The sequence below is a fragment of the Carcharhinus amblyrhynchos genome, chromosome 17, assembly GCF_965287045.1.
Source record: "Carcharhinus amblyrhynchos chromosome 17, sCarAmb.v2.hapA, whole genome shotgun sequence".
Classification (NCBI taxonomy): Eukaryota; Metazoa; Chordata; class Chondrichthyes; order Carcharhiniformes; family Carcharhinidae; genus Carcharhinus; species Carcharhinus amblyrhynchos.
Genome location: NC_137340.1, coordinates 42,444,771 through 42,466,212, shown reverse-complemented (window position 1 = coordinate 42,466,212; position 21,442 = coordinate 42,444,771). Strand labels below are relative to the sequence as shown.

The window sequence follows — 21,442 nt, the reverse complement described above, 5'->3', positions numbered from 1 at the left end:
TTTCTTAAAGTGCAAGTGTAAAACGTCTCAGATTTCTTAGAACTGTGAAAAAGAGGTGTTAAAAGCAGACGAGTGTTGCAAATTCAGACGTCTTGTGCAGCCATTGTTTTCAAATGGATACTTATGATGGTTGTGGCATAACTTCACCAGCGCTGCCAACTTAGTGAGCTCTTACGAAAAGGATACAAGTTCAAGTTTCAAAGCTTATGTGCTTGATAAATGTCAATGGTTAAATAAAGGAGCAGTGGCACTGCTCACAGACAACTGGTGTTCATGTGCGATGTAATACGAAGGGCTTTGGACTGTGAGCAGAGATCAAATTACATAGAATTTACATATAAATTACAACACCGAAGCAGGCCATTCATTCCACCAAGACTGGGTTGGAATTATCTCCCACACAAGCAGTGTTCCTAAAGTACCTTCTCCACCCTGTTAGAAGTTCCCTCAGGAGTGAAACTAAATTGACATTAACACCTGTCATGGACAGAATTTACGTATTTTCTCACTGCCCATGATCAGTGTGTTTTGTATGTGAGGAGAGGGTGTTTTCATTCCCTCAGAGTGGTTGTGAAAATTTAAATACACTCAGCAGCAAATATTTTGCGAACACAAAAATAAGGAAAGTTATTCATTAACACACATTTTCACCAGGGTCATTAACATTTCACCCACTCAACTCACCCACATTATCGCTCTGACAAAGATTAGACACGGACGAGGGAGGGGAAAAAGACAATGGGGCGAATGTTCCCGTTCCACCCGCCACGGGTATCATAGCACACAAGGGGTAGACCATGGAAAGGGCCATTTACTTCGAGTGAGATTTTTCTGGCATTGGGGCGAACACCCACCCAAGATAATTACAATTCATGATTGATTCTGTCTGTTTCCTGCAGGCCTATAGTTTCTTAGATGAGTTGATACTTTGGTTGAAAAAATGGTTTTGTAAAGCAGAGGGTTCTCGGTAAGCTGTAAAACCTCTTTTAGTCAATGTTTTAGGAGGTTGGTTTTCAGGCGAACATGAAGTTGGAACAGGTCAGGGAGAGTTCTTCACCTGCATTCAAGTTAAAGTTAAAGTTTATTTATTAGCAACAAGTAAGGCTTACATTAACACTGCAATGAAGTTACTGTGAAATTCCCTTCGTTGCCACGTTCTAGCGTCTGTTCGGGTCAACGTCTTTCAGGAAACCAGAATGCCTGGAGGAAACGCACGCAGATGTGGGGAAAATGTGCAAACTTTACACAGTCAGTAACCCAAGCCAGGAATTGAGCCTGGCATTGTGAGGCAGCTATGCTAACCACTGTGCCACCATGCCAAGGTATTGCTGTAGATTACACTGGCTGCTTGGATGTCTTGCAGCGGTCTTTTGATAGATTTCTCTGTCAACAGGACAGCTTCAAGCTGTTTCAAAAAAAGGCAAAAACCTGCCTGTCTCACCATGTAACCGCTACAAGTCCAAAGTGCTTTTACAAACAACATAGGTGGCCAGGTCGCTAATACACATGATGACTTTTACATCTTGAGAATTTAAGACAGCTAATGTCTTTACATCGGAATGGCAAATTCACTTTGAAATTAAAGCTTTGAAATAGTTGCAGGAAAAGGCATTGAGTCACCATCAGTCTGGAAAATGCTTTTGGTTTCCTCTTGAGTCATGGGTATTTTTTTAAAAATTATAAAATATTGACTGAAACTCCATTATGTACTGGAGCATGACAATATCCACCCCAGGAGCATAACTTTATTACATATTTCAGTTATTTTCCATTGAGAAACCTAGATTGATTGATTGTGTTATTAAAAAAACAAGCATTTTAGGAATTGGAAATGGTCAGGTGATCTTTCATTGCCGTAGATTCCATTGTTATAAGGTTAGGGTACTTGAGTGATGCAATAAGTAAAGACAGAACTTGCATTGATATAGCGCCTTTTGCAAGTGCCTTACAGGCAATCATTTACTTTTGAAGTGTAGTTTGTATCGTGATCTAAGAAACATGCAGCACGTTTGTGGACCACAGGTTCCCACAGACAGTGGTGTGAGACATGACCAGGTAATATGTTTTAGGTTTGGTTGTGGGATGAATGTTGGCCAGGACTCAGGGCTTTGTCTGTAGTAAGGGGACTAGGAGCTGATATCCCTGAGGAGGATGTGGCTGTGAACATGGATGGGAGAGTTTAATGGAGGAAGTTAGTGAAGACAGGAGAGCAATGGATTCAGAGTAAATCAGTCTGTGGGAACCATGCTGGAAATGCTACTCAGAAGGTGGAAACTAATAAGATGTTATCCAAACCTTCCTGAAACTCAACTGAGCCCATTCCTTCCATTTGTACTCCCAGCGATGAATGCATCGATATATAGAATCATAGAATCCCTATATTCGGCATTCAGCCCATTAAGTCTGCACCGACTCACTAACAGAATATCTTACTCAGGCCCTCTCCCACCCTGGCCTTATCCCTATAATCTCACACATTTACCATGGCCCATCCCCCTGACCTACATATCTTTGAACACTAAGGGGCAAGTTAGCATGGCCAATCCACCTAATCTGACCATAGAATCATGGAATCGTAGAAACCTACAGTACAGAAGGAGGCCATTCAGCCCATCGAACCTGTACTGATGACAATCCCAGCCAGGCCCTATCCCCAGAACACCACACATTTACCTTGCTGATGCGCCTGACACTAGGGTCAAATTAGCATGGCCAATCATGCCAACTTGCACATCTTTGGATTGTGGGAGGCACCCAGAAGAAACCCACACAGACAGGGAGAGAATGTGCAAACTTCACAGAGCCAACCAAGGGTGGAACTGAACCTGGGTTCCTGGCGCTGTGAGGCAGCAGTGCTAACCACTGTACCAAAATGCCCCCATATCAATGAACTTATATAGCATTTCCATCACCATAACTAATCATATTCATTACATCGGTGAACAGAATTCTACCAATTCCATAGCAATGTTTTGAGGACAAATAAACATTGAGTGGCTATAAAAGTATAGTGATAGGCCTGGAAGCAAATTGCGAAAGGTTGCCAGCACAGATATACAGATCATTAAAGTTTGCACGATGGTACAGCTTGTGTATTTTTGAAATCAAGAATCCATTTAATTACACCCCATCTAAATGCTAAAGTCTACCTTCCAGTCTTACACCGCAGTGCAGCGTTCATCTGCTTTTACTCAACTGTTCTCATGTACAATTGTTCCATGGACTTGAATTAGATTCCACAATCCAACAACTAACTGCCCATTCGAAAAGGACCAAGGCAAAACAAAGGATAGTGCAAACTGGAGTAAAACCAACCTTCAAAATTCATGAGACGAAAACAGAAAATTCTGGAAAACTTCACTGGCTAACAACAGCAGCAACTGGGGAGAGAACGGATAAATTTTCAGTCCGTGACCTATCACCAGAGGCCTGAAAGGTGTGTTTCTCTCCACAGTTGCTGCCCTAAAGACTGATGAGTTTTTCCAGCATTTCCTGGTTTTATTTCAGATTTCCAGCATCTGCCGCATTCTACTTTTCAAAATTCACAGGGTGGCATTTCAAAAAATTAATTAATTAGCCATTCCCAGTCCATTTCTGACAAAATGGCCTAAATTCCATTGTATAAATGGCACACCATTCGAACTGAAAATTGGATGTGAAGCCACAGCGGTAATGGACCATTGTCCGCTCAAAGTCATATTCCAAACAGTCTGTATGGTGCGTTATAGTTCACCCAGCGAGTCCAAGTCACCTTCAACTTTATTCCCATCACCTGGCTGACCAGGAGTTTCTCCCACTCTTACCACCTGCCACCTGGGTGTGTTGGAAGGATTTGCAGGTTGATACTATAACCTGTTTGTCTATATTATGATTGTACCTTCACTGGCCATCAAGTCCTGGGCTGGGGCTCAAACTTGGAGCTTCTGGCTCAGAGATAGGAACACCATCCACTACCCACACAATATCTCCTACTCGGCCATGTAAAACTCTCTAAATATCAAGAGCATGAAGGCTTTACTTTCTTAATAATGTGGTTTGCAGTAATAATAATTTACAGCGTGCAAATGACTAACAAAGCTGGATGCAAGGGTAATTTTACACTCTGTTAGGTGGGTTGTGCTCACTGTGGGCATTACTCAAAAGATAACCCAATGGGCATAGAAACTGCTGGTTGTGAGGAGCATCCTGTTATGAACAGTGGATCTGACATTGGTTGAAGATAGAATCCCTACAGTGTAGAAGGAGGCTATTTGGCCCTTCAAGTCTGCATCGACTCTCCATCAAAGCGTCTAACCCAGGCCCACCCCCTGCCCTATTGCCATAACCCCATACATTTATTCTGCCAACCCCACTAATCTACACATCTTTGGACACTAAGGGGCAATTTAGCATAGCCAATCCACCTAATCTGCATATCTTTGGGTTGTGGAGGGATATCAGAGCATCCAGTCTGTGTTACTCTCACACCAGGCAACATGGCTGAGCTTTGATTATGATGGCCCCTATTAATATACTTAAGTAAAATACACTTCTGGGATTGCATTCTACCTGAATGAGAGTAAATCTGGATAAGGGGGTAGAGTTGGTTGCAGGGGTTGATCATGGGATCAGATACCCTCTGGCACTAGAGTAGCAACAGCTGTGGGTTCTACAGAATATTGGCAAATGTCTATGTGATGACAGGACTTGTGACTATAGCACCCTTGCCGAATTAGCACTTCGTGATCTGCCTAGTGATTGACGGTCCCACCTGCCATATGTTCTGTGAAGAAAAGAAATATATACAATTGCAAAGTACCAAGAGGTCAACTTGAAAATGTTCTAGACCGTCAATGGGGTGCTGTTGAGTCTTCTGAGGACCAAGCTACCTTCACAGTCATAACAACGTTTGTTCTTTCCCTTTCCACTGTTGAAAATTAATTAAACTTCCTAATTGGGCTGCTGGTGAGATGTGAAACGTAGAGATATTGGGCTGGATTCTCCTCATGATGGATTCAGATATTCTACAATCATTTCGTTATCACCATTCCTTCAAGTAGCTTTCACTTCCAGAGTTCATTTATCACCAGTTACCATGGTGGGATTTGAACCCATGTCCCAAGAGTATCAACTTGGGTACCTAGATCCTGGTTCTGAACAGGAAAATATTTAATTTTAATGTGTTCTGATACTCCCAGGCAGCTCTGGTGGCATTAATTGCAACATCCAGACAGCGCTTCCTCACAGCATTTAATAGGCTAAGCTCGGCCTGTGCATTTATTCCATTCCACATTGTGGGCGGCACGGTGGTGCAGTGGTTAGCACTGCTGCCTCACAGTGCCAGGGACCCGGGTTCACTTCCAGCCTTGGGAGAATGTCTGTGTGGAGTTTGCACCTTCGCCCTGTGCCTGTGTGAATTCCTCTGGGTGCTCCGGTTTCCTCCCATAGTTCATAGAATCTGTGTCACGGAAACAGCTCTTCAGCCCAAACTGGTCCATGCTGACCAAAATGCCCATCTAAGCTAACCCTGCATTTGGCTCATGTCCTTCTAAACCTTTCCTATCCATGTATCTGTCCCAATGCCTTTTAAATGTTGTCCATGTCTCTGCCTCAACCACTTCCTCTGGCAGCTCATTCCACATACACAACACCCTCTATATAAAAAAGTTCCCATTAATTCTTTTCCCTCTTAACTTGAACCTATGCCCTCTAGCTCTTGATTCCACAACCCTGGGAAAAAGATTGAGTGCATTTACCCTATCCATGTCTCTCATGATCTTTTGTGCTTTCATAAAATCACCCCTCGGTCTCCTGTGCGTCAAAAAAAAGAAATCCTAGCCTGACCTTTCTCTCCTTCTGACTCAGTTCCTTGAGTTCTGGCAACATCCTTGTAAATCTCTTCTGCACTCTTTCAGTTGAATAATTTCTTTCCTATAGCAAGGCGACTAAAACTGAACACATAGTACTCCAGGTGCAGCCTCACCAACATCTTGTACAGCTGCAACATAACTTCCCAACTTCTGTACTCAGTGTTCTAACTGATAAAGGTCAGAATACCAAAGCCTTCTTCACTGCCCTATCTATCTGTGACTCCATCTTTAGAGAACTGTGCACCTGAACTCCACGATTCCTCTGTTCCACAATACTCCCTAAGGTTCTACCATTCACCGCGAAATCCTATTTTGATTTGACTATGGCCAAGTTAGGTGGATGTGCAGGTCAGGTGGATTGACCACATTAAATTGACCCTTAATATCAGGGGTATTAGAAACGTGGGGTTATGAGGATAGGGCCTGGGTGGGATTGTTGTTGGTACAGGCTCAATGGGCTGAATGGCCTCCTTCTGCACTGTAGGGATTCTATGAACAATGCAAAACCAAGAGAGAAAGCTATTAGCTCCTTCAGAGAGTTGGATTCCCACTTGTGCATGATACTATTTATGCAAATCATATGGTTAGAAAGGCTCCGACTGTAAGTCTCACCCGCGTCAGGCTCAGAAGAGATTTAATTCCCCAAATGATTTTAAGTACCTCATTCTGCAGGTCAGTCTATGTTATCCAGTGACTTGCTATTCACCTATTCTCAGACAATCCATAACTGCCTTGCTCAGTCATAGCAATGGGATGAGGTGACTGATAAAAGAACAGGGGTGTCTAGTTCACCCTTGGTTAATGGTCCCCTTTCTTTCTTGCTCTTGTCTCTGCCAGCATCGCCTACAATGCATTTCCCAGACATTTAGGGTTCTTGGTTACAACAGATCCCTTGAGGAGCTCCCCCTGTGGAGTGGTGTTGTCAGCAAACTTGAAAATCAAATTGGAGGGGAATTTGTCCACACAGTCATGTGTGCAAAAGGAGTATAATAAGGGACTGAGAACGCAGCCTTGTGGGGCACCGGTGTTGAGGATGATTGTGGAGGAGGTGTTATTGCCTATCCCTACCGATTGTGGTCTGTTAGTTAGGAAGTTCAGAATCCTGTTGCAGAGGGCGGTGCCGAGGCCCAGGCCACGGAGTTTCTTGGGAATAATGGTGTTGAAGGCTGAGCTGTAGTCAATAAATAGGAGTCTGACATAGGTGTCCTTGTCATCTAGGTGTTGCAGGGTTGAGTGCAGGGCCAGGGAGATGGCGTCTGCTGTGGACCTGTTGCGGCGATAGGCAGACTGTAGTGGATCCAGGCAATCCAGGAGGCTGGAATTGATTTGTGCCATGGCTAACCTTTCAAAGCACTTCATAATGATGGATGTCAGAACCACTGGATGATGGTCATTAAAGCATGCTGCTTGGCTTTTCTTGGGTGCTGGGATGATGATCACTTCTTGAAGCAGATAAGGACCTCAGATTGTTGTAAAGAGAGGTTGAAGATGTCTGGGAGTACCCCTGCCAGCTGATCCACGCAGGGTCTGAGTGCTTGTCTGGGTACTCCATCTGGGCCAGTTGCTTTCTGCGAGTTGGCCTTCGAGAAAGCTGCTTTAGCACCTGCAATGGTGACCCCACATACAGGGGGAGATGGAGAGAGGGAAGAGGCTTATGAGAAGCCTAAAAGCTTTAATGGACCAGCTGGGCCAAAAGGCCTGTACAAAGGGGGAGGCATTGCTCCTGTAGTATTATCGCTAAACTATTAATCCAGAAATCAGCTAATGTCATGGGGACCCAGGTTCAATTCCCTTCACAGTGGTGGAATTTGAATACGATAAAAAATATCTGGAATTAAGAATCTACTGATGATCATGAAACCATTGTTAATTGTTGGAAAAACCTTTGCCTAATGTCCTTTAGGGAAGGAAATCTGCTGTCCTTCTTTACCTGATCTAGTCTGCCTGTGACTCCAGCATCACAGAAATATGGTTGACACTCAACTGCCCTCTGAAACGGTCTAGCAAAGGCACTTAGTTCAAGGGGCAACTAGGGATGGGCAATAAATGCTGGCTCGCCAGTGATGCCATGTTCCACGAATCAATAAAAAAAATCCTGTGTAACTTTGCAGCTCCGAATTCAAAAACGACCATGAGAATTATATATTTTTTAAAACACTCAGTAAAGTCTACTAATTGGGTGGCACATTGGTTAGCACTGCTGCCTCACAGTGCCCGGGACCTGAGTTCGATTCCCAGCTTGGGTAACTGTCTGTACAGAGTCTGCATGTTCTCCCCATGTCTGTGTGAGTTTCCTCCGGGTATTCCAGTCTCCTCCCACAGTCCGAAGATATGCAGGTTAGGTCAATTGGTTGGGGTAAATTGCCCCTTAGTGGCAGGGGGACTAGCTAGGGTAATGACATGGGGTTATGGGGATAGGGCCTGGGTGTGATTGTGGTTGGTACAGACTCGATGGGCCGAATGGTCTCCTTCTGCACTGTAGGACTCTTTGATTCTAATGGAAAATTTTTTTGAAGCTGTTATCGAATCAAAACTCTTTGAAATTTCTTGACCCCGCTGCTGCTTGAGGTCAGGACTATTTCTGTACGTGTGCAGTGGCCTTTGCCTATCAAGATCAATCCAGAGTGATTCATATCTGATGTATATCATAAGTCGGATTGTTAGTTTGATTATAGGATGTTACATAATGGCTGACACTTGTGTTGCCTGAGTGAGCTGCCCAGGTGTCTGTCATCTGCTGTAATAAACTAGTTTGACATTGTTTTCCTTCAAAGCGTCAAGTTTTACAAGGCCTTTGATTTATGTGGTACTATGTGGTCCTGGACTGCATGTGGTAATGACTTTGGGATTCAGGTTGGCCGGAAATATTGCTCTAATCTAGACTTGTTCTTTCGAATGTTGCTAACTGAATTGTGTTTTGATTGCAGTTCTGCCAAGGCCTTGGACAAGAATCCTTTTGCCATCAGCACCCAGTTCAGTGGAGGGACTCCAAACCCTATCCTGCCATCTGCTGCCAGCGTCCAGCTCGCACAGCTCCAAGCGCAGCTCACTCTGCAGCGGCTGAAGTTTGCTCAGTCAGCCGCTGCTTTGGACAGTAATACAGCTGCTGCGACCGTCCTGAGCCAGGTCCTCAGCAAAGTCGCCATGTCTCAGCCTCTGTTTAACACGTTAAGGACTCCCACGCTGATCAACGCCACTCACGGACAATCAGGAGCTACACAGCTCGGGCCTAGTATTTCAGGCCCTGGCATGCCACCCAGCGGACTACCTTATCCTTCGCAAACCCCGGGGCTGCCTCCTTTGGTAGCCGGAGGCATCAGCCAAGGTGGAAACTTACAGCCTCAAAACACAGGCCCGATCGGATTGAATCCTTTCGCGGGGATAGTATCACAGCCATCCACAGCGGTCTTGAATCTGAACAAGGCTGCTTCGTCACATCCTCCTGGTGGATTTTCAGAATATCCCGGGGACTTTTCCAACAAGACCAATGTTCCTAACAACCACACGTACATGCATGACGAGGTGCTCTCCACCCAGGGCTATCAGCAGTTTGGTTTCGGTGGGGATATGGCCAACATGCTTTCTGGTAACCTTGCGTCGGGGAATCCGGTTAAAGGAGGGCATATTTTGAACCAGCCACAAGCGGGTTTTCAGCAAGATTTCCAGAACTCTTCAGCGATGTGTGGGGTCCAGGCCCCGCGGTTTTCGGGAGAAGTGACCGCTTGTGGCTTCCCGCAGCAACCCGAAGGCCTTCATCACGTCAATCCAACCGGAAGTGGGCCGAATAATCAGGGAACCTGGGCACCCGATCAGTGGCAAGGCCCCTCGCAGTTCTTGCAACCCAACAGGCCTGACTTTGCAGCCCAGTCCCAGAAGGTGTGGTCGTCGAAGAATCAGCAGCTGCAGATGAGAAATGAGCTCTACAACCCGGAGGAGCCGACGTCTGAGGGCAAGGTGAGCATCGGAGGGCCGCCTTCTTTCAACAGGTTCAACAACAGCAACTCGAACTTCACAGGCCCCCAGTTCAATCAAAGTGACAAGCAGCTCCAGGGCGCGTTTCATCTCCATCTACCAGAAAGACAGATCCAGCCTCATGAACTTAACGACTTCCACGGCTTGGTGCCATCACAGCTGCCCCACATCTGCTCAATATGTGACAAGAAAGTCTTTAACCTGAAGGTGGGTTTTGGAGCATGACTGTAGCAGATCTTGTTAGACCTGATGGAGGTGGGCCCGGTGCATAGAATGTGTGGCTCTTATTACAACGTGCCTCATTCCCATAGGTAGCCTCTTAGTATTCTGAACTCACTCAGAATGTACACCACTCAGGTGCACTTTACCTCTGATGAGTCTACATTATGTACAATTAATTAACCACGCTATGGTTAGCATTTTTAACCTGCAAAAATTCTGTGTAAATATTCTCTAATGTATAAAGATTATCGAGCACAATCCAAAACATTTGAACACTCTTAATTGAACACTAATGTTGTCCTTTAGGTAAACTTCTGTCTCTTCCCTGGCAGCACAGGAACAATTAAGGTTTTAAATTTCCATTGCACCGAGAGGGACAGCCACTTTTAAATAATAGACAAGTTTCTGAGGTAGTGAGAAAGATCTGTGGATCTACGTTCACTAAAACTGTAAAGAATTTATCTCTGAATCCACTTACTGGTGACAATGGACAGTTTTATGATAAAATTGGGTTAGGAAAGGAGTGAGTGAAGTGAATCAAATCAATTGCTGGTGGAGTTAATTAAGCTCAGTTGACTGGTTTGTGATGTGAAGCAATGGTGCAGGTTCCATTGCCGCACCAGGCTGAGGTTATTTGTGAAGGCCCTGCTCTCTCAGTTTGCCCCTTGCCTGAGGTGTGGTGGCTCTCAGGTTGAAATCACCACCAGCCGTAAAATGCCACAGTGCAGAAGGAGGCCATTCAGCCCACTGCGTCAGCACTAACCACAATCCCACCCAAGTCCTATCCCCGTGACCCCATGCATTTACCCTAGCCAGTCCCCCTGACACGAAGAGGCAATTTCGCATGGTCAGTCCACCTAACCTGCACATCTTTGGACTGTGGGAGCAAACCGGAGCACCCGGAGGAAACCCACGCAAACGCAGGGAGAACGTGTAAACTCCACACAGACAGTAACCCAAGCCGGGAATTGAACTTGTATCCCTGATGCTGTGAGGCACCACTGTGCCAGCGTGCCACCCAAAAATAGGGAGAACAGTCTACGCGACTCTGGTGATTTTCATTTGCTCATCACAAGTTAAAAACAGCAGGGCTAAGGGCGCGAAGAGAAGGGAGGTAGAATCTGAGATTGTTGAACTAAATTGCTGACATAAATTGAAGTAAAAAGTGTTCTGAACAGAGAAAAGCAGAACTGGGTGAGAAAGTGGAAAATTGGGATTGAACTGGTCAAAATGAGGGGGGATAGTCAAGTATTTTTCAAGTTCTCACAATTCATTACATTCTAAAATACTTGTTTTTTTTATCCTTTGTCTCATGTTCCAGCATAAAACATATTTTGTCACCAAGATTGTTCATGAAAACGATGGAAAAATTACTTTGCTGTGTATGCAGGCCTTACATTAAATTGTCCATGTTGCTTTTTTTCCAGCGATCAGATTAAATTCAATTATTTATTACAAATAATTAAAGAACCCTGGCCCAACAATGATGTTGACAAGTTTTATCTTGTCACAAAGCCCGTTCATATATTGACCGCTTGCAAAAGATTTGTTGCCTGCTGGATGCACAGAGCCATAGAAACAAAATGGCTGACATGGGAACAGAAGGACTCTGGAAATCTCAGTCCATCACTGTGTCCATCACTGGAAATGCCCGCCTCACCCGCGGCTGGGATTCTCCAGTGCCACTGTAGTGAATGGAGTTTTGGCTGAGTGCCAACTTCTCTATTCTCATGGGCAACGGGACGGGTGAGGATGAGTTTGGAGAATTCCACACCACATATCTGCTCACCTCACCAAAAGATGCACGTGCCCATTTTCGTTGTGACTCTATGAATTTGTTTTATGTCTGATTCTATGATCTTACAACATCACGCTTGAAGCAAGTGAACCACATTGTTAATAACCAATTTATCAACTACTGTGGCTTTCCAGAATTTCCCATCTAATTTCTGTTATATCTGAAATAGTAATCTAATCCACCCTCCTCCAACAGCAGAAGTTGGGTGGCATGATGGCACAGTGGTTAGTACTGCTGCCTTACCGCGCCAGGAACCCGGTTTCAATTCCAGCCTCGGGTCACCGTATATGTGGAGACTGCACATTCTCCCTGTGTCTGTGTGGGTTTCCTCCGGGTGCTCCGGTTTCTCCATGCAGTCCAAAGCTATATGGGTTAGGTGGATTGGCCATGGTAAATTGATCCTAGAATAAGTGGATTAGCAAGGTAAATAGATGGGGTTATGGGAATAGGGCCTAAGTGTGATTGTGGTCGGTGCAGATTCGAATGGGCTGAATGGCCTCCTTCTGCACTGTAGGGATTCTATGAAATGCTTTCTCAATATATTAAGGTAAATGGTCAGTAAATTAGTCAATGCCAAGGTTTTGCTCCTTAAGGTCACTATGATTTTTTTAATGTTTCACGGGATGTAGGTATCACTGGCTAGGCCAGTCTTTGCTGCCCATCCCTAATTACCCTTGAGACAGCAGTATTGAGCCACCTTCTTGAACCACTGCAGTCCCTGGGCTCTTAGGGAAGGAGTGACAAGATTTTGATCCAGTGAAAGTGAAGGAATGCTGATATATTTCCAAGCCAGGATGGTGAGTGCCTTGGAGGGGAATTTGTGGGTGGTTATGTTCTCAGATGATCTGCTGTTCTTGTCCTTCTTGCTGGCAGAGGTCACTGGTTTGAAAGATGCTGTCAAAGGGGCCTTGGTGAGTTGCCACAGTGCAGCTTGTATATTGTACATACCACTGTTACCATGCACTGGTGGGTGGAGGAATGAAATATTGTTGGATAGGGTGCCAGTTAAGTGGGCTACTTTGTTGTAGATGGTACTTCATGAATCATTTAGGAAGGTAGGGAGAATTCCATCACACTCCTGTCTTGTGCCTCGTAGATGACGGATAGGCTTTGGGCAGTCAGGTGATGAGTTACTCGCTGCAGGATTCCTAGCCTCTGACCTTCTGTTGTAGCCACTGTGTTTATGTGGCATTGCTGCTGTATATCTCATTAATATTTCTATTGGGTAAAGATTATGATTTGATTGAGAAAAGGGGATGCTATAGCTATAATTGAAACAAGCATTGAAAAGATAGCATTACCCTTATTGATGTAAAGTTATTTTACCTTCAATTTATTTAAAACAAATAACCTGCAGGGTGATTCTCTGACCTTGCCATGCGGAGAATACCATGTGGACCTAAACATCCATTTTACACCCGATGGCAAACAGTTTGTGAGTCTCCTGGCCCCTGGTGGTCCAATGGCGCAGTGGTTAGCAGTGCTGCCTGACAGCGGCAGGGACCTGGGTTCGATTCTTGGCTTGGGTCACTGTTTGTGTGGAGTCTGCACATTCTGCGTGGGTTTCCTCTGGGTGCTCCGGTTTCCTCCCATGGTCCAAAGGATGTGCTGGTTAGGTACATTGGCCATGCTAAATCCCCCCTCAGTGTACCCGAACAGGCGCCAGAGTGTGACGACTAGGGGATTTTCACAGTAACTTCATTGTATTGTTAATGTGAACCTACTTGTGACACTAATAAATAAATTTAAATTTAAACATCCTAAAGGCATGATTGGAATCACATCCAGGAAGGGTGTGAGACAGATTAGCATATGTAAAGTAGCATTTAAATATGTTAACCCCCATCAAATCCCAGTGCGAGGAATCCACTGGGTGCAGCACAATAATGGCAAGAGTCACCACTGGTGTCCGCTAACAGAAACTTGATACAATGGTTACACTGGGTTGGGGGGTTGCAGAGGCCACAGAAGCCTCTGAGTGGTCGCGTCCATGGCTGGACGGTGCCCATCAGGCAATGTCCATTTTCCACTACCCACCTGGCACACTGAACAGCCCGACAGTAGACACCGGACAACCTGATGGTGCCAGTTGGATGCCACCTGTGTGCCAGGGACATTACTGAGGTAGTAGAGTCTGAGTGGTGATCATGATGGTGGGGGCCCTGTGCAGGAGGGTCTAACCAGAGTTGGGGGGGATGGAACGTGCAGGAGTGAATCGTGATGGTAGTCCTGGTGGGGGGTTTGTCAGGGGGCCGTCCTGGTAATAAACCAATTCCCTCTTGAATGCTTCGATTGAACCTGCCTCCCTTCCACACTCTTGGGCACTGCATTGCCAGTCCCACATAGTACTGTATAATCAACAATCTGATGAATCTCCTTTACATTAACAGGATTGGGAACACCATGTGAAAGGAAAGCATCACATCCAAAACTGTACCCTCTTCTCAGAAAAGTAAGTACTTCTGTCCATATTAGCTTCCTTTTTGGGTGGTAAACCATTATTCGTTCTTATGATAAAAGCAAATTACTGTGGATGCTGGAATCTGAAACCAAAAGACAAAATGCTGGAAAATCTCAGCAAGTCTGGCAGCATCTGTCCAGGGCTGTGACAAAGGGTCATCTGGACTCGAAACATCAGGTCTTTTCTCTCCTCACAGATGCTGCCAGACCTGCTGAGATTTTCCAGTGTTTTCTCTTTAGATATACTTTCTTGTGATCCATACTGATTTGAGTTTGGTCTCCTTTCCTGAGGAACGATGTTCTTGATCTCGAGGGAGTGCAGCGAAGGTTTACCAGGCTGATTTCGGGGACGGTGGGACTAATGTATGAGGGGAGTTTAGTTAGGTTAGGATTGTTTTCGCTGGAGTTCAGACAAATGAGGGGGGAATCTCATAGAGACTTATAAAATTCTAACAGGACTAGACAGGGTAGATGCAGGAAGGATGTTCCTGGCGGTGGGGGAGCGCAGAATCAGGGGTTGTGCTCTCAGGATTCAGGATAGACGATTTAGAACAGAAGTAAGGAGACATTTCTTCATCCAAAGAGTGGTGAGCCTGTGGAATTCATCCCACAGGAAGTAGTTGATGCCAAAACATTGAATGTATTCAAGAAGCAGCTGTATATAGCACTTGGGGTGAATAGGATCAAAGGTAATGGGGAAAAAGCAAGATTAGCCTAATGTGTTGGATGATCAGCCATGGCTTGTGATGAATGATGGAGCAGGCCCAAAGGACTGAATGGCCTCCTCCTGCTCCTATCTTCTATGTTTATTTGGGTGAGTTTGAAAATGCAATCTTATGCCACTCATATGCAAAGCATGTAATTAATATTTAAATCGATGTCACACCCATTGTAGCAAAATAGTGCCAGGCACAAACCTGATTTTTCACCTCCCGCCCGATCTTACCGAGAGTTGGGCGGGTTAAGGTCATAAGGTTGCACCCTACATGATCACCATGTAACTCTGGTATAAACTATCAGGTATAGACAGTCCGACACATTGCACTAGCAAATTGTCCTTAATTAATTATCCAAAAATGTTAGAATTTAGATTCACGCAGAAACTTGTAAATGAAAAATTTCAGTTCTATAAATGACACCAATTTCTGATCGTAAGCAGCAATAAAATAGTTGCCTTTCTATAACGCCTGTTACATTGTTGGAACTCTTCAAAGTGCTTTACTCTAATTGGATTGCTATTGAAGCATGGATACCGTTGCTAAAGGCAATAACTAAATGTTATCTATATGCGCCTTCCTTATGGAGTGCAGGAAGAAAGTTTGATTTTCTGCAGTGAATTCAGAACTTTCAGTTCAACGAGTCTTTACAGCTTCTGTGGTAACTGGGCCAGTGAAGAAGTTATCTTAGCGGATCTATGTCTTTCCATCATTTTCCCTGTGCCGTTCTCTGATTTTTCATTCTGATTTTAATTCCAGCTCAGGCATTGGGTCAACTAACTTTACAACATCGACAAATGGAGGTGGCAACTCATGCGGAACCAGTATGGGTTTGAATCCATCCGGTAATCAATCTAAATCTATAATGTGCCTTTCGTATGCGAAAAAAAATTAATGATGTGTCATCAGTAAAAGTTAAACACAATTTACAGCATATGCAATGTTAAATTTGCCTGACTGGCTAGTGTTAATGATAGTTTTGTCTTGAATTTAGTAACGAGATCTCAATAATAGCATTGATGCTGGAGAACAATGTGGAAAACATTTTATTAATTGTAAGTGGATTGGGTAGAAAGAATGAGACATGAATGTAGTAAGACAATCCCCATTAAATCACCCATGCTTTACACTGTTGAAATGATCTAGTTAAATGGTGGTTTTTAGAACCACAGAATCCTTACAGTACAGGAAGAGGCCATTTGACCCATCGAGTCAGCATTGACTCTCCAAAAGATCACCTTATCCAGCCCTCCCATTCTTCGGGCATGTAAAAAATCCTCAGAGGCAGAAGCCCCTTCACCAAAATCCCTTTATTTACAAGTCTGACAACAGCATTCAGAGTGCTTTCAGTTAGCAGTTTACACTAGGAGTCCCAAAGGAACTGACACTCCTACAAATCAAAAGACTCCCTGGTTGGTCCATCAATTTGGCCCTTAATCAAGGAGTTTGTAGTCTAACAGGCCCATCTTAATTGCCTGTCATTACAGGGCATTAAGGAGCAACTTAACATGGTCAATTCACCTAACATCTTTGGGTTGTGGGAGGAAACTGAAGCACCTAGAGGAACCCCACACAGACACAGGGAGAACATGCAGACTCCATATAGACAGTCATAGAATCCATACAGTGAGAAGGAGACCACTTGGCCCATTGAATATACACTGACTCTCCAATAGAGCAATTCATCTAGGGCCTAGCCCCACACATCCTGCTAATTCCCTTGACCTACACATCTTGGAAAACTAAGGGGCAATTTAGCCTGCCCAATCCACCAAACCTGCACACCTTTGTGGGAGTAAATCAGAGCACCAGGAGGAAATCCATGCAGACATGGGGAGAATGTGCAAACTCCACACAGACAGTCACCCAAGACTGGAATTGAACCCGGGTCACTGGAGCTGTGCGGAAGCAGTGCTGACCACTGTGATGTGAGAGATGTTACATTTGCAGTATAAAATCCAGGGTTAGGAAACATCTGATAAAGGTAGATTTATCTTGGCTGACTAAGATGCTGTATGGATCTCCATTCAAACTTTAAATCATTTAAACATGTCAGTGTGGATACTCCCACCAATTCTTCCATTTCATAGAATCATAGAATCATAGAATCCTTACAGTTGGAAGGAGGTCATTCAGCCCATCGAGTGTGCAAATCCCACCTAGGCTCTATTTCCATAGCTCCACATATTTACCCTGCTAGTCCCCCGACACTAGGGTCAATTTAGCACGGCCAATCCACCTAACCCACACATCTTTGGACCGTTGGAGGAGACTGAGCACCTGGAAGAAACCCACGAAGACATGGGGAGAATGTGCAAACTCCACACAGACAGTGACCCAAGCCGGGAATCGAACCCGAGTCCCTGTCACTGTGAGGCAGCAGTGCTAACCACTGTGTCACTGTGCCTCCCTCCTTCCCTGCTGTGTAGACACCTGAATGGTCTTTCCTGAACTCTGTTCCCGAAGAGGATGGGAGAAGAAGGGACAAGTGGTTTGGGGTTATTGGGCAGGAATCTCATCCCATTATCCTGTACCCCTTCAATTGGTCTTGTTTCAGTTCATTCACACAATGAAAAATAGTATTTTGTTTGTAAGCTTACCACTATATTCTGGTTCCAGACCAGTGTTGTATTTCTGCTTGATATCCCTAATTTTACCTCATGTTATTGTTCATTATCTTTCAGAATTTCCATCAAATAACAGCCAATCTCAACTCCGGACATTTCCCCAACCAAGTCACGGATTCTCTTCAACAGTTTCAACGTCAAAGGTAATTGCATTCTCAACATTACAAATCATTGCTTTTTCCTTATTTATTTAAAGTATTCTCATGGTTGATTAAACCTGGCAGGATTGTCTTTGTTGCCCACCCACAAAAGGTAGATTTATATTTCACAAATGAGTGGCTGCTTCAGAGGGTATTAAAATACAACCACTTAGAATGCGTAATGGTCACTCCCATTCACCAAAGGGCATTAATGAACCAGTTGAGGATTTGTGGCAATATGACAGCTTTCCAAGTTACCCTTATGGTACTAGCTCATATTATTGAATTCCACTTACTGCGTTTGGGTTTGAACTCGTCCCTCTGGGTAATTGCTGAACCAAAACCATTACAGCTACTTTGGGAGGCCCAGTTTTCCTCAAGGAAAAATAAACTGGAGCACACAAGGGAAACCCACACAGACACGGGGAGAACGTGCAAACTCCACACCTAAGGCCAGAATTGAACCTGGGTCGCTAGCACTGTGAGGCAGCAGTGCTAACCACCGTGCCACCCACCAATTAGTTTAGTTTTTATTTATTAGTCACAAGTAAGGCTTACGTTAACACTGCAATAAAGCTAGTGTGAAATTTCCCTGGTCACCACACTCCATCTGTTCTGATCAATGCACCTAACCAGCACGTTTTTCAAACTGTGGGAGGAAACCGGAGCACCGGAGGAAACCCATGCAGACACCGGGAGAGCGTGCAAACTCCACACAGACAGTGACCCAAGCCAGAGTGACCCAGAATGATGCATTCTGCCGGAACTACTTCATAATTTGCCAATTATTTGGGTTTAGAAATGTCAGATATTCGTCTTGCATCTCCCAATGGCACTAAAAAAAACATAAACCTCTTTAGGGAGAAATAGGTTGCCAAACTCAGAACTTAGTGGTTGGAAAGATTTGGTCAACGCCAGACCAAACGCTGATCAGCAAAGTGCTCGAGGTTCTGTGAGAATCAGACAGCCTCATGTCTTTTTTTCTAAAGATGATATATGTTCCCACATGGTCTCAGCACCAGAAATAAACTTGGAGCACTGCCGTACTCACACAACATAAAGTTACTCATACTTCTTTGGCACAGGTTAGGTTTCCTCAGATTGTGAGTGAAACTGGGCAAGAATTGGATGCCCATGATCCAAGAAAATAACATTTTCTGGGAGGCTGTTTATTATCCTGTGTACATGCCAAAGATAGATTTTAGTTAAAAAAAAATAATCATGAAAAAACCTTGCTGTTGTGCAGCAATTATTTTTTGTGTTTGACTAGAGAAGACATTAAATCCACTGCAATTGTTAAAAACTTAACACTGCAATAAAATTAGTGTGAAATTCCCCTAAAAAGATGGAATCTTCATTAATGTTGTCCATAATATCGTCATTAAATAGATTCAAAAACAAATCACAGATTCCAAAACTTTTGACGAAATGAAATAAAAGTTAAAGTTTATCTGTTAGTCACAAGGAGGCTTACATTAACGCTGCAATGAAATTACTGTGAAAATTCCCTCATCACCTCACTGCGACACTTGTTCAGGTACACTGAGGGAGAATTTATCATGGCCAATACACCTAACCTGCACTTTGGAGTGTGGAAGGAAACCAGAACACCCGGAGGAAACTCACTCACACACGGGGAGAGCGTGCAGCCTCTACATAGACAGTGACCCAAGCCGGGAATCAAACCCGGATCCCTGGATCTGTGAGGCAGCAGTGCTAACCATTGTGCCACCGTGCCACCCCGGGTAAAAACACCTCGAGCACCATTATACTTCACGAGTGATTAGTCCCACTACTTTTATGCTCCTATCCTATAACTCTTCCTTTTGAAGTTCTCATATAAGTTTACATGGTAGTTATGGTATATATTGGTCAGAGGCAATCTTGATGTCCCACTGTGGTAAGCTGTGATGTTGAATTCAATAAATCTGATCATTTCTGGGCTATCACTGGAATACAATGATTATGGCCTAAATCTTCTTGTCTCGGCTGCCATGGGAAACATTGCGGCTGGCTCGGAGAATGCGACGGACAATCTGTCTGTTGACCTAGGGTGGGAATTTTGGGTCATGGGGCAGACAGGACTGGAATATTCTACGCAACGAAAGCTACTGTGCCCTTGTAAACTGCCTTCAAGTTGTGGACTTGTCATCTCTACCAGTCTCATCTTGATCATAGAGCCATAGAATCCCTACAGTGCAGAAGGAGGCCATTCAGCCCATTGAGTCTGATTTGATTTGATTTATTATTGCCACATAGAGTGAAAAGTATTGTTTCTTGCGTGCTATAAGGACAAAGCATACCATTCATAGAGAAGGGAAAAGGAGTGTTACAGTCACAGTAGGGTGTAGAGAAAGATCAACTTAGGGTGTAAAGAAAGATCAACTTAGTGCGAGGTGGGTCCATTCAGAAGTCTGATGGCAGCAAGGAAGAAGCTGTTCTTGAGTTGGTTGATGTGTGACCTCAGACTTTTGTATCTTTCTCCTGGTGGAAGAAGGTGGAAGAGAGTATACTTGGGGTGCATGGCGTCCTAAATTATGCTTGTTGCTTTTCTGAGGCAGTGGGAAGTGTAGACAGAGTCAATAGATTGGAGGCTGGTTTGCGTGATGGATTGGGCTTCATTCACTGTCCAAAAGAACATCTTATTGAGGCCCATCCCCTACTTTATCCTGTGACTCCACACATTTACCACAGCGAATCCATCTTACCTACACATCTTTAGACACTAAGGAGCAATTTAGCATGGCCAATCCACCTAACCTGCACACCTTTGACCTGTGGGAAGAAAACAAAGCATCTGGAGGAAACCACACAGACATATGCAGACAATGACCCGAGCCGGAATCGAACCAGCACCCCTGGCGCTTTGAGGTCCCCATGCACCTCAAGCCCCAGCATTTACAGGCTGCTCACAAATTAGCAACACTCATCAGATTTTATTTTCCGTTCACTTGGAAAATAATGTCAAGATTTCTCACTTCAAATCAATTATAAACAGGAAGACAAGAAAATGAGTCTCCAAAGAGTTTAAGCTATTGTTATGTGAACTGCAGTGGAAAGATGAATAAGCAAGTTAATAAATTGGCTTCCAACTCACTATGAGCTAACTTGGCCCTGTTGGAATATAGACCAATTTCGCCCTGACTCCTCTACAAAGAGGGTTAGCAAATGAAGCACCACCTTCTCAGGGGAACTAGAAATGGGAAACAAATGCAAAACTAAACCTCTTATATTGCCGCTAATATAGTAAAATGTACCAAGGTTGTTGATACAGCTTTTCCAACAGCAGTCAAATTATGAAAACAAAGAAAAGTTATATCGTTTGTCATCTCTGCACCCACCAGGTTTATTTTCATTTCCTCTTCCTTCTTATATTTAGCTGAACTGCAAATATTTCACATCACATTCACTATCCCCAATGAAGATTCTTCGATTTGGACCTTTGCAAAATAGTTTTCAATTAAAAGTAAAGGTTTTTAAAGGATGTGGGTATCACTAATGTGAGTGTGCTTCTTGTTCGTCCCAGTACTGTAAGAAGATAGTAGTGGGCCTTTACACAAAATCACAGAATGATTACAGTGCAAATGGAGGCCATTCGATTCATCCTGTTAATGATGGCTGTCTGAATGGGACCTGCTACTGTCCTCAAGGTGCTCCT

General features: G+C 44.2%; 1 protein-coding gene across 2 annotated transcripts in view; it reads left to right on the top strand.

The window, feature by feature from the left end:
• Positions 1 to 21,442, top strand: part of rbm20 (RNA binding motif protein 20) — a 214,273-nt gene that overhangs the window by 127,530 nt on the left and 65,301 nt on the right. For both annotated transcript variants that reach the window (XM_080205310.1, XM_080205309.1), the window contains exons 2-5: positions 8,777 to 10,028; positions 14,232 to 14,293; positions 15,777 to 15,862; positions 17,702 to 17,787. In XM_080205310.1, the coding sequence (XP_080061436.1) occupies positions 8,777 to 10,028; positions 14,232 to 14,293; positions 15,777 to 15,862; positions 17,702 to 17,787 (1,486 nt within the window). The remainder of the gene's footprint in view (positions 1 to 8,776; positions 10,029 to 14,231; positions 14,294 to 15,776; positions 15,863 to 17,701; positions 17,788 to 21,442) is intronic.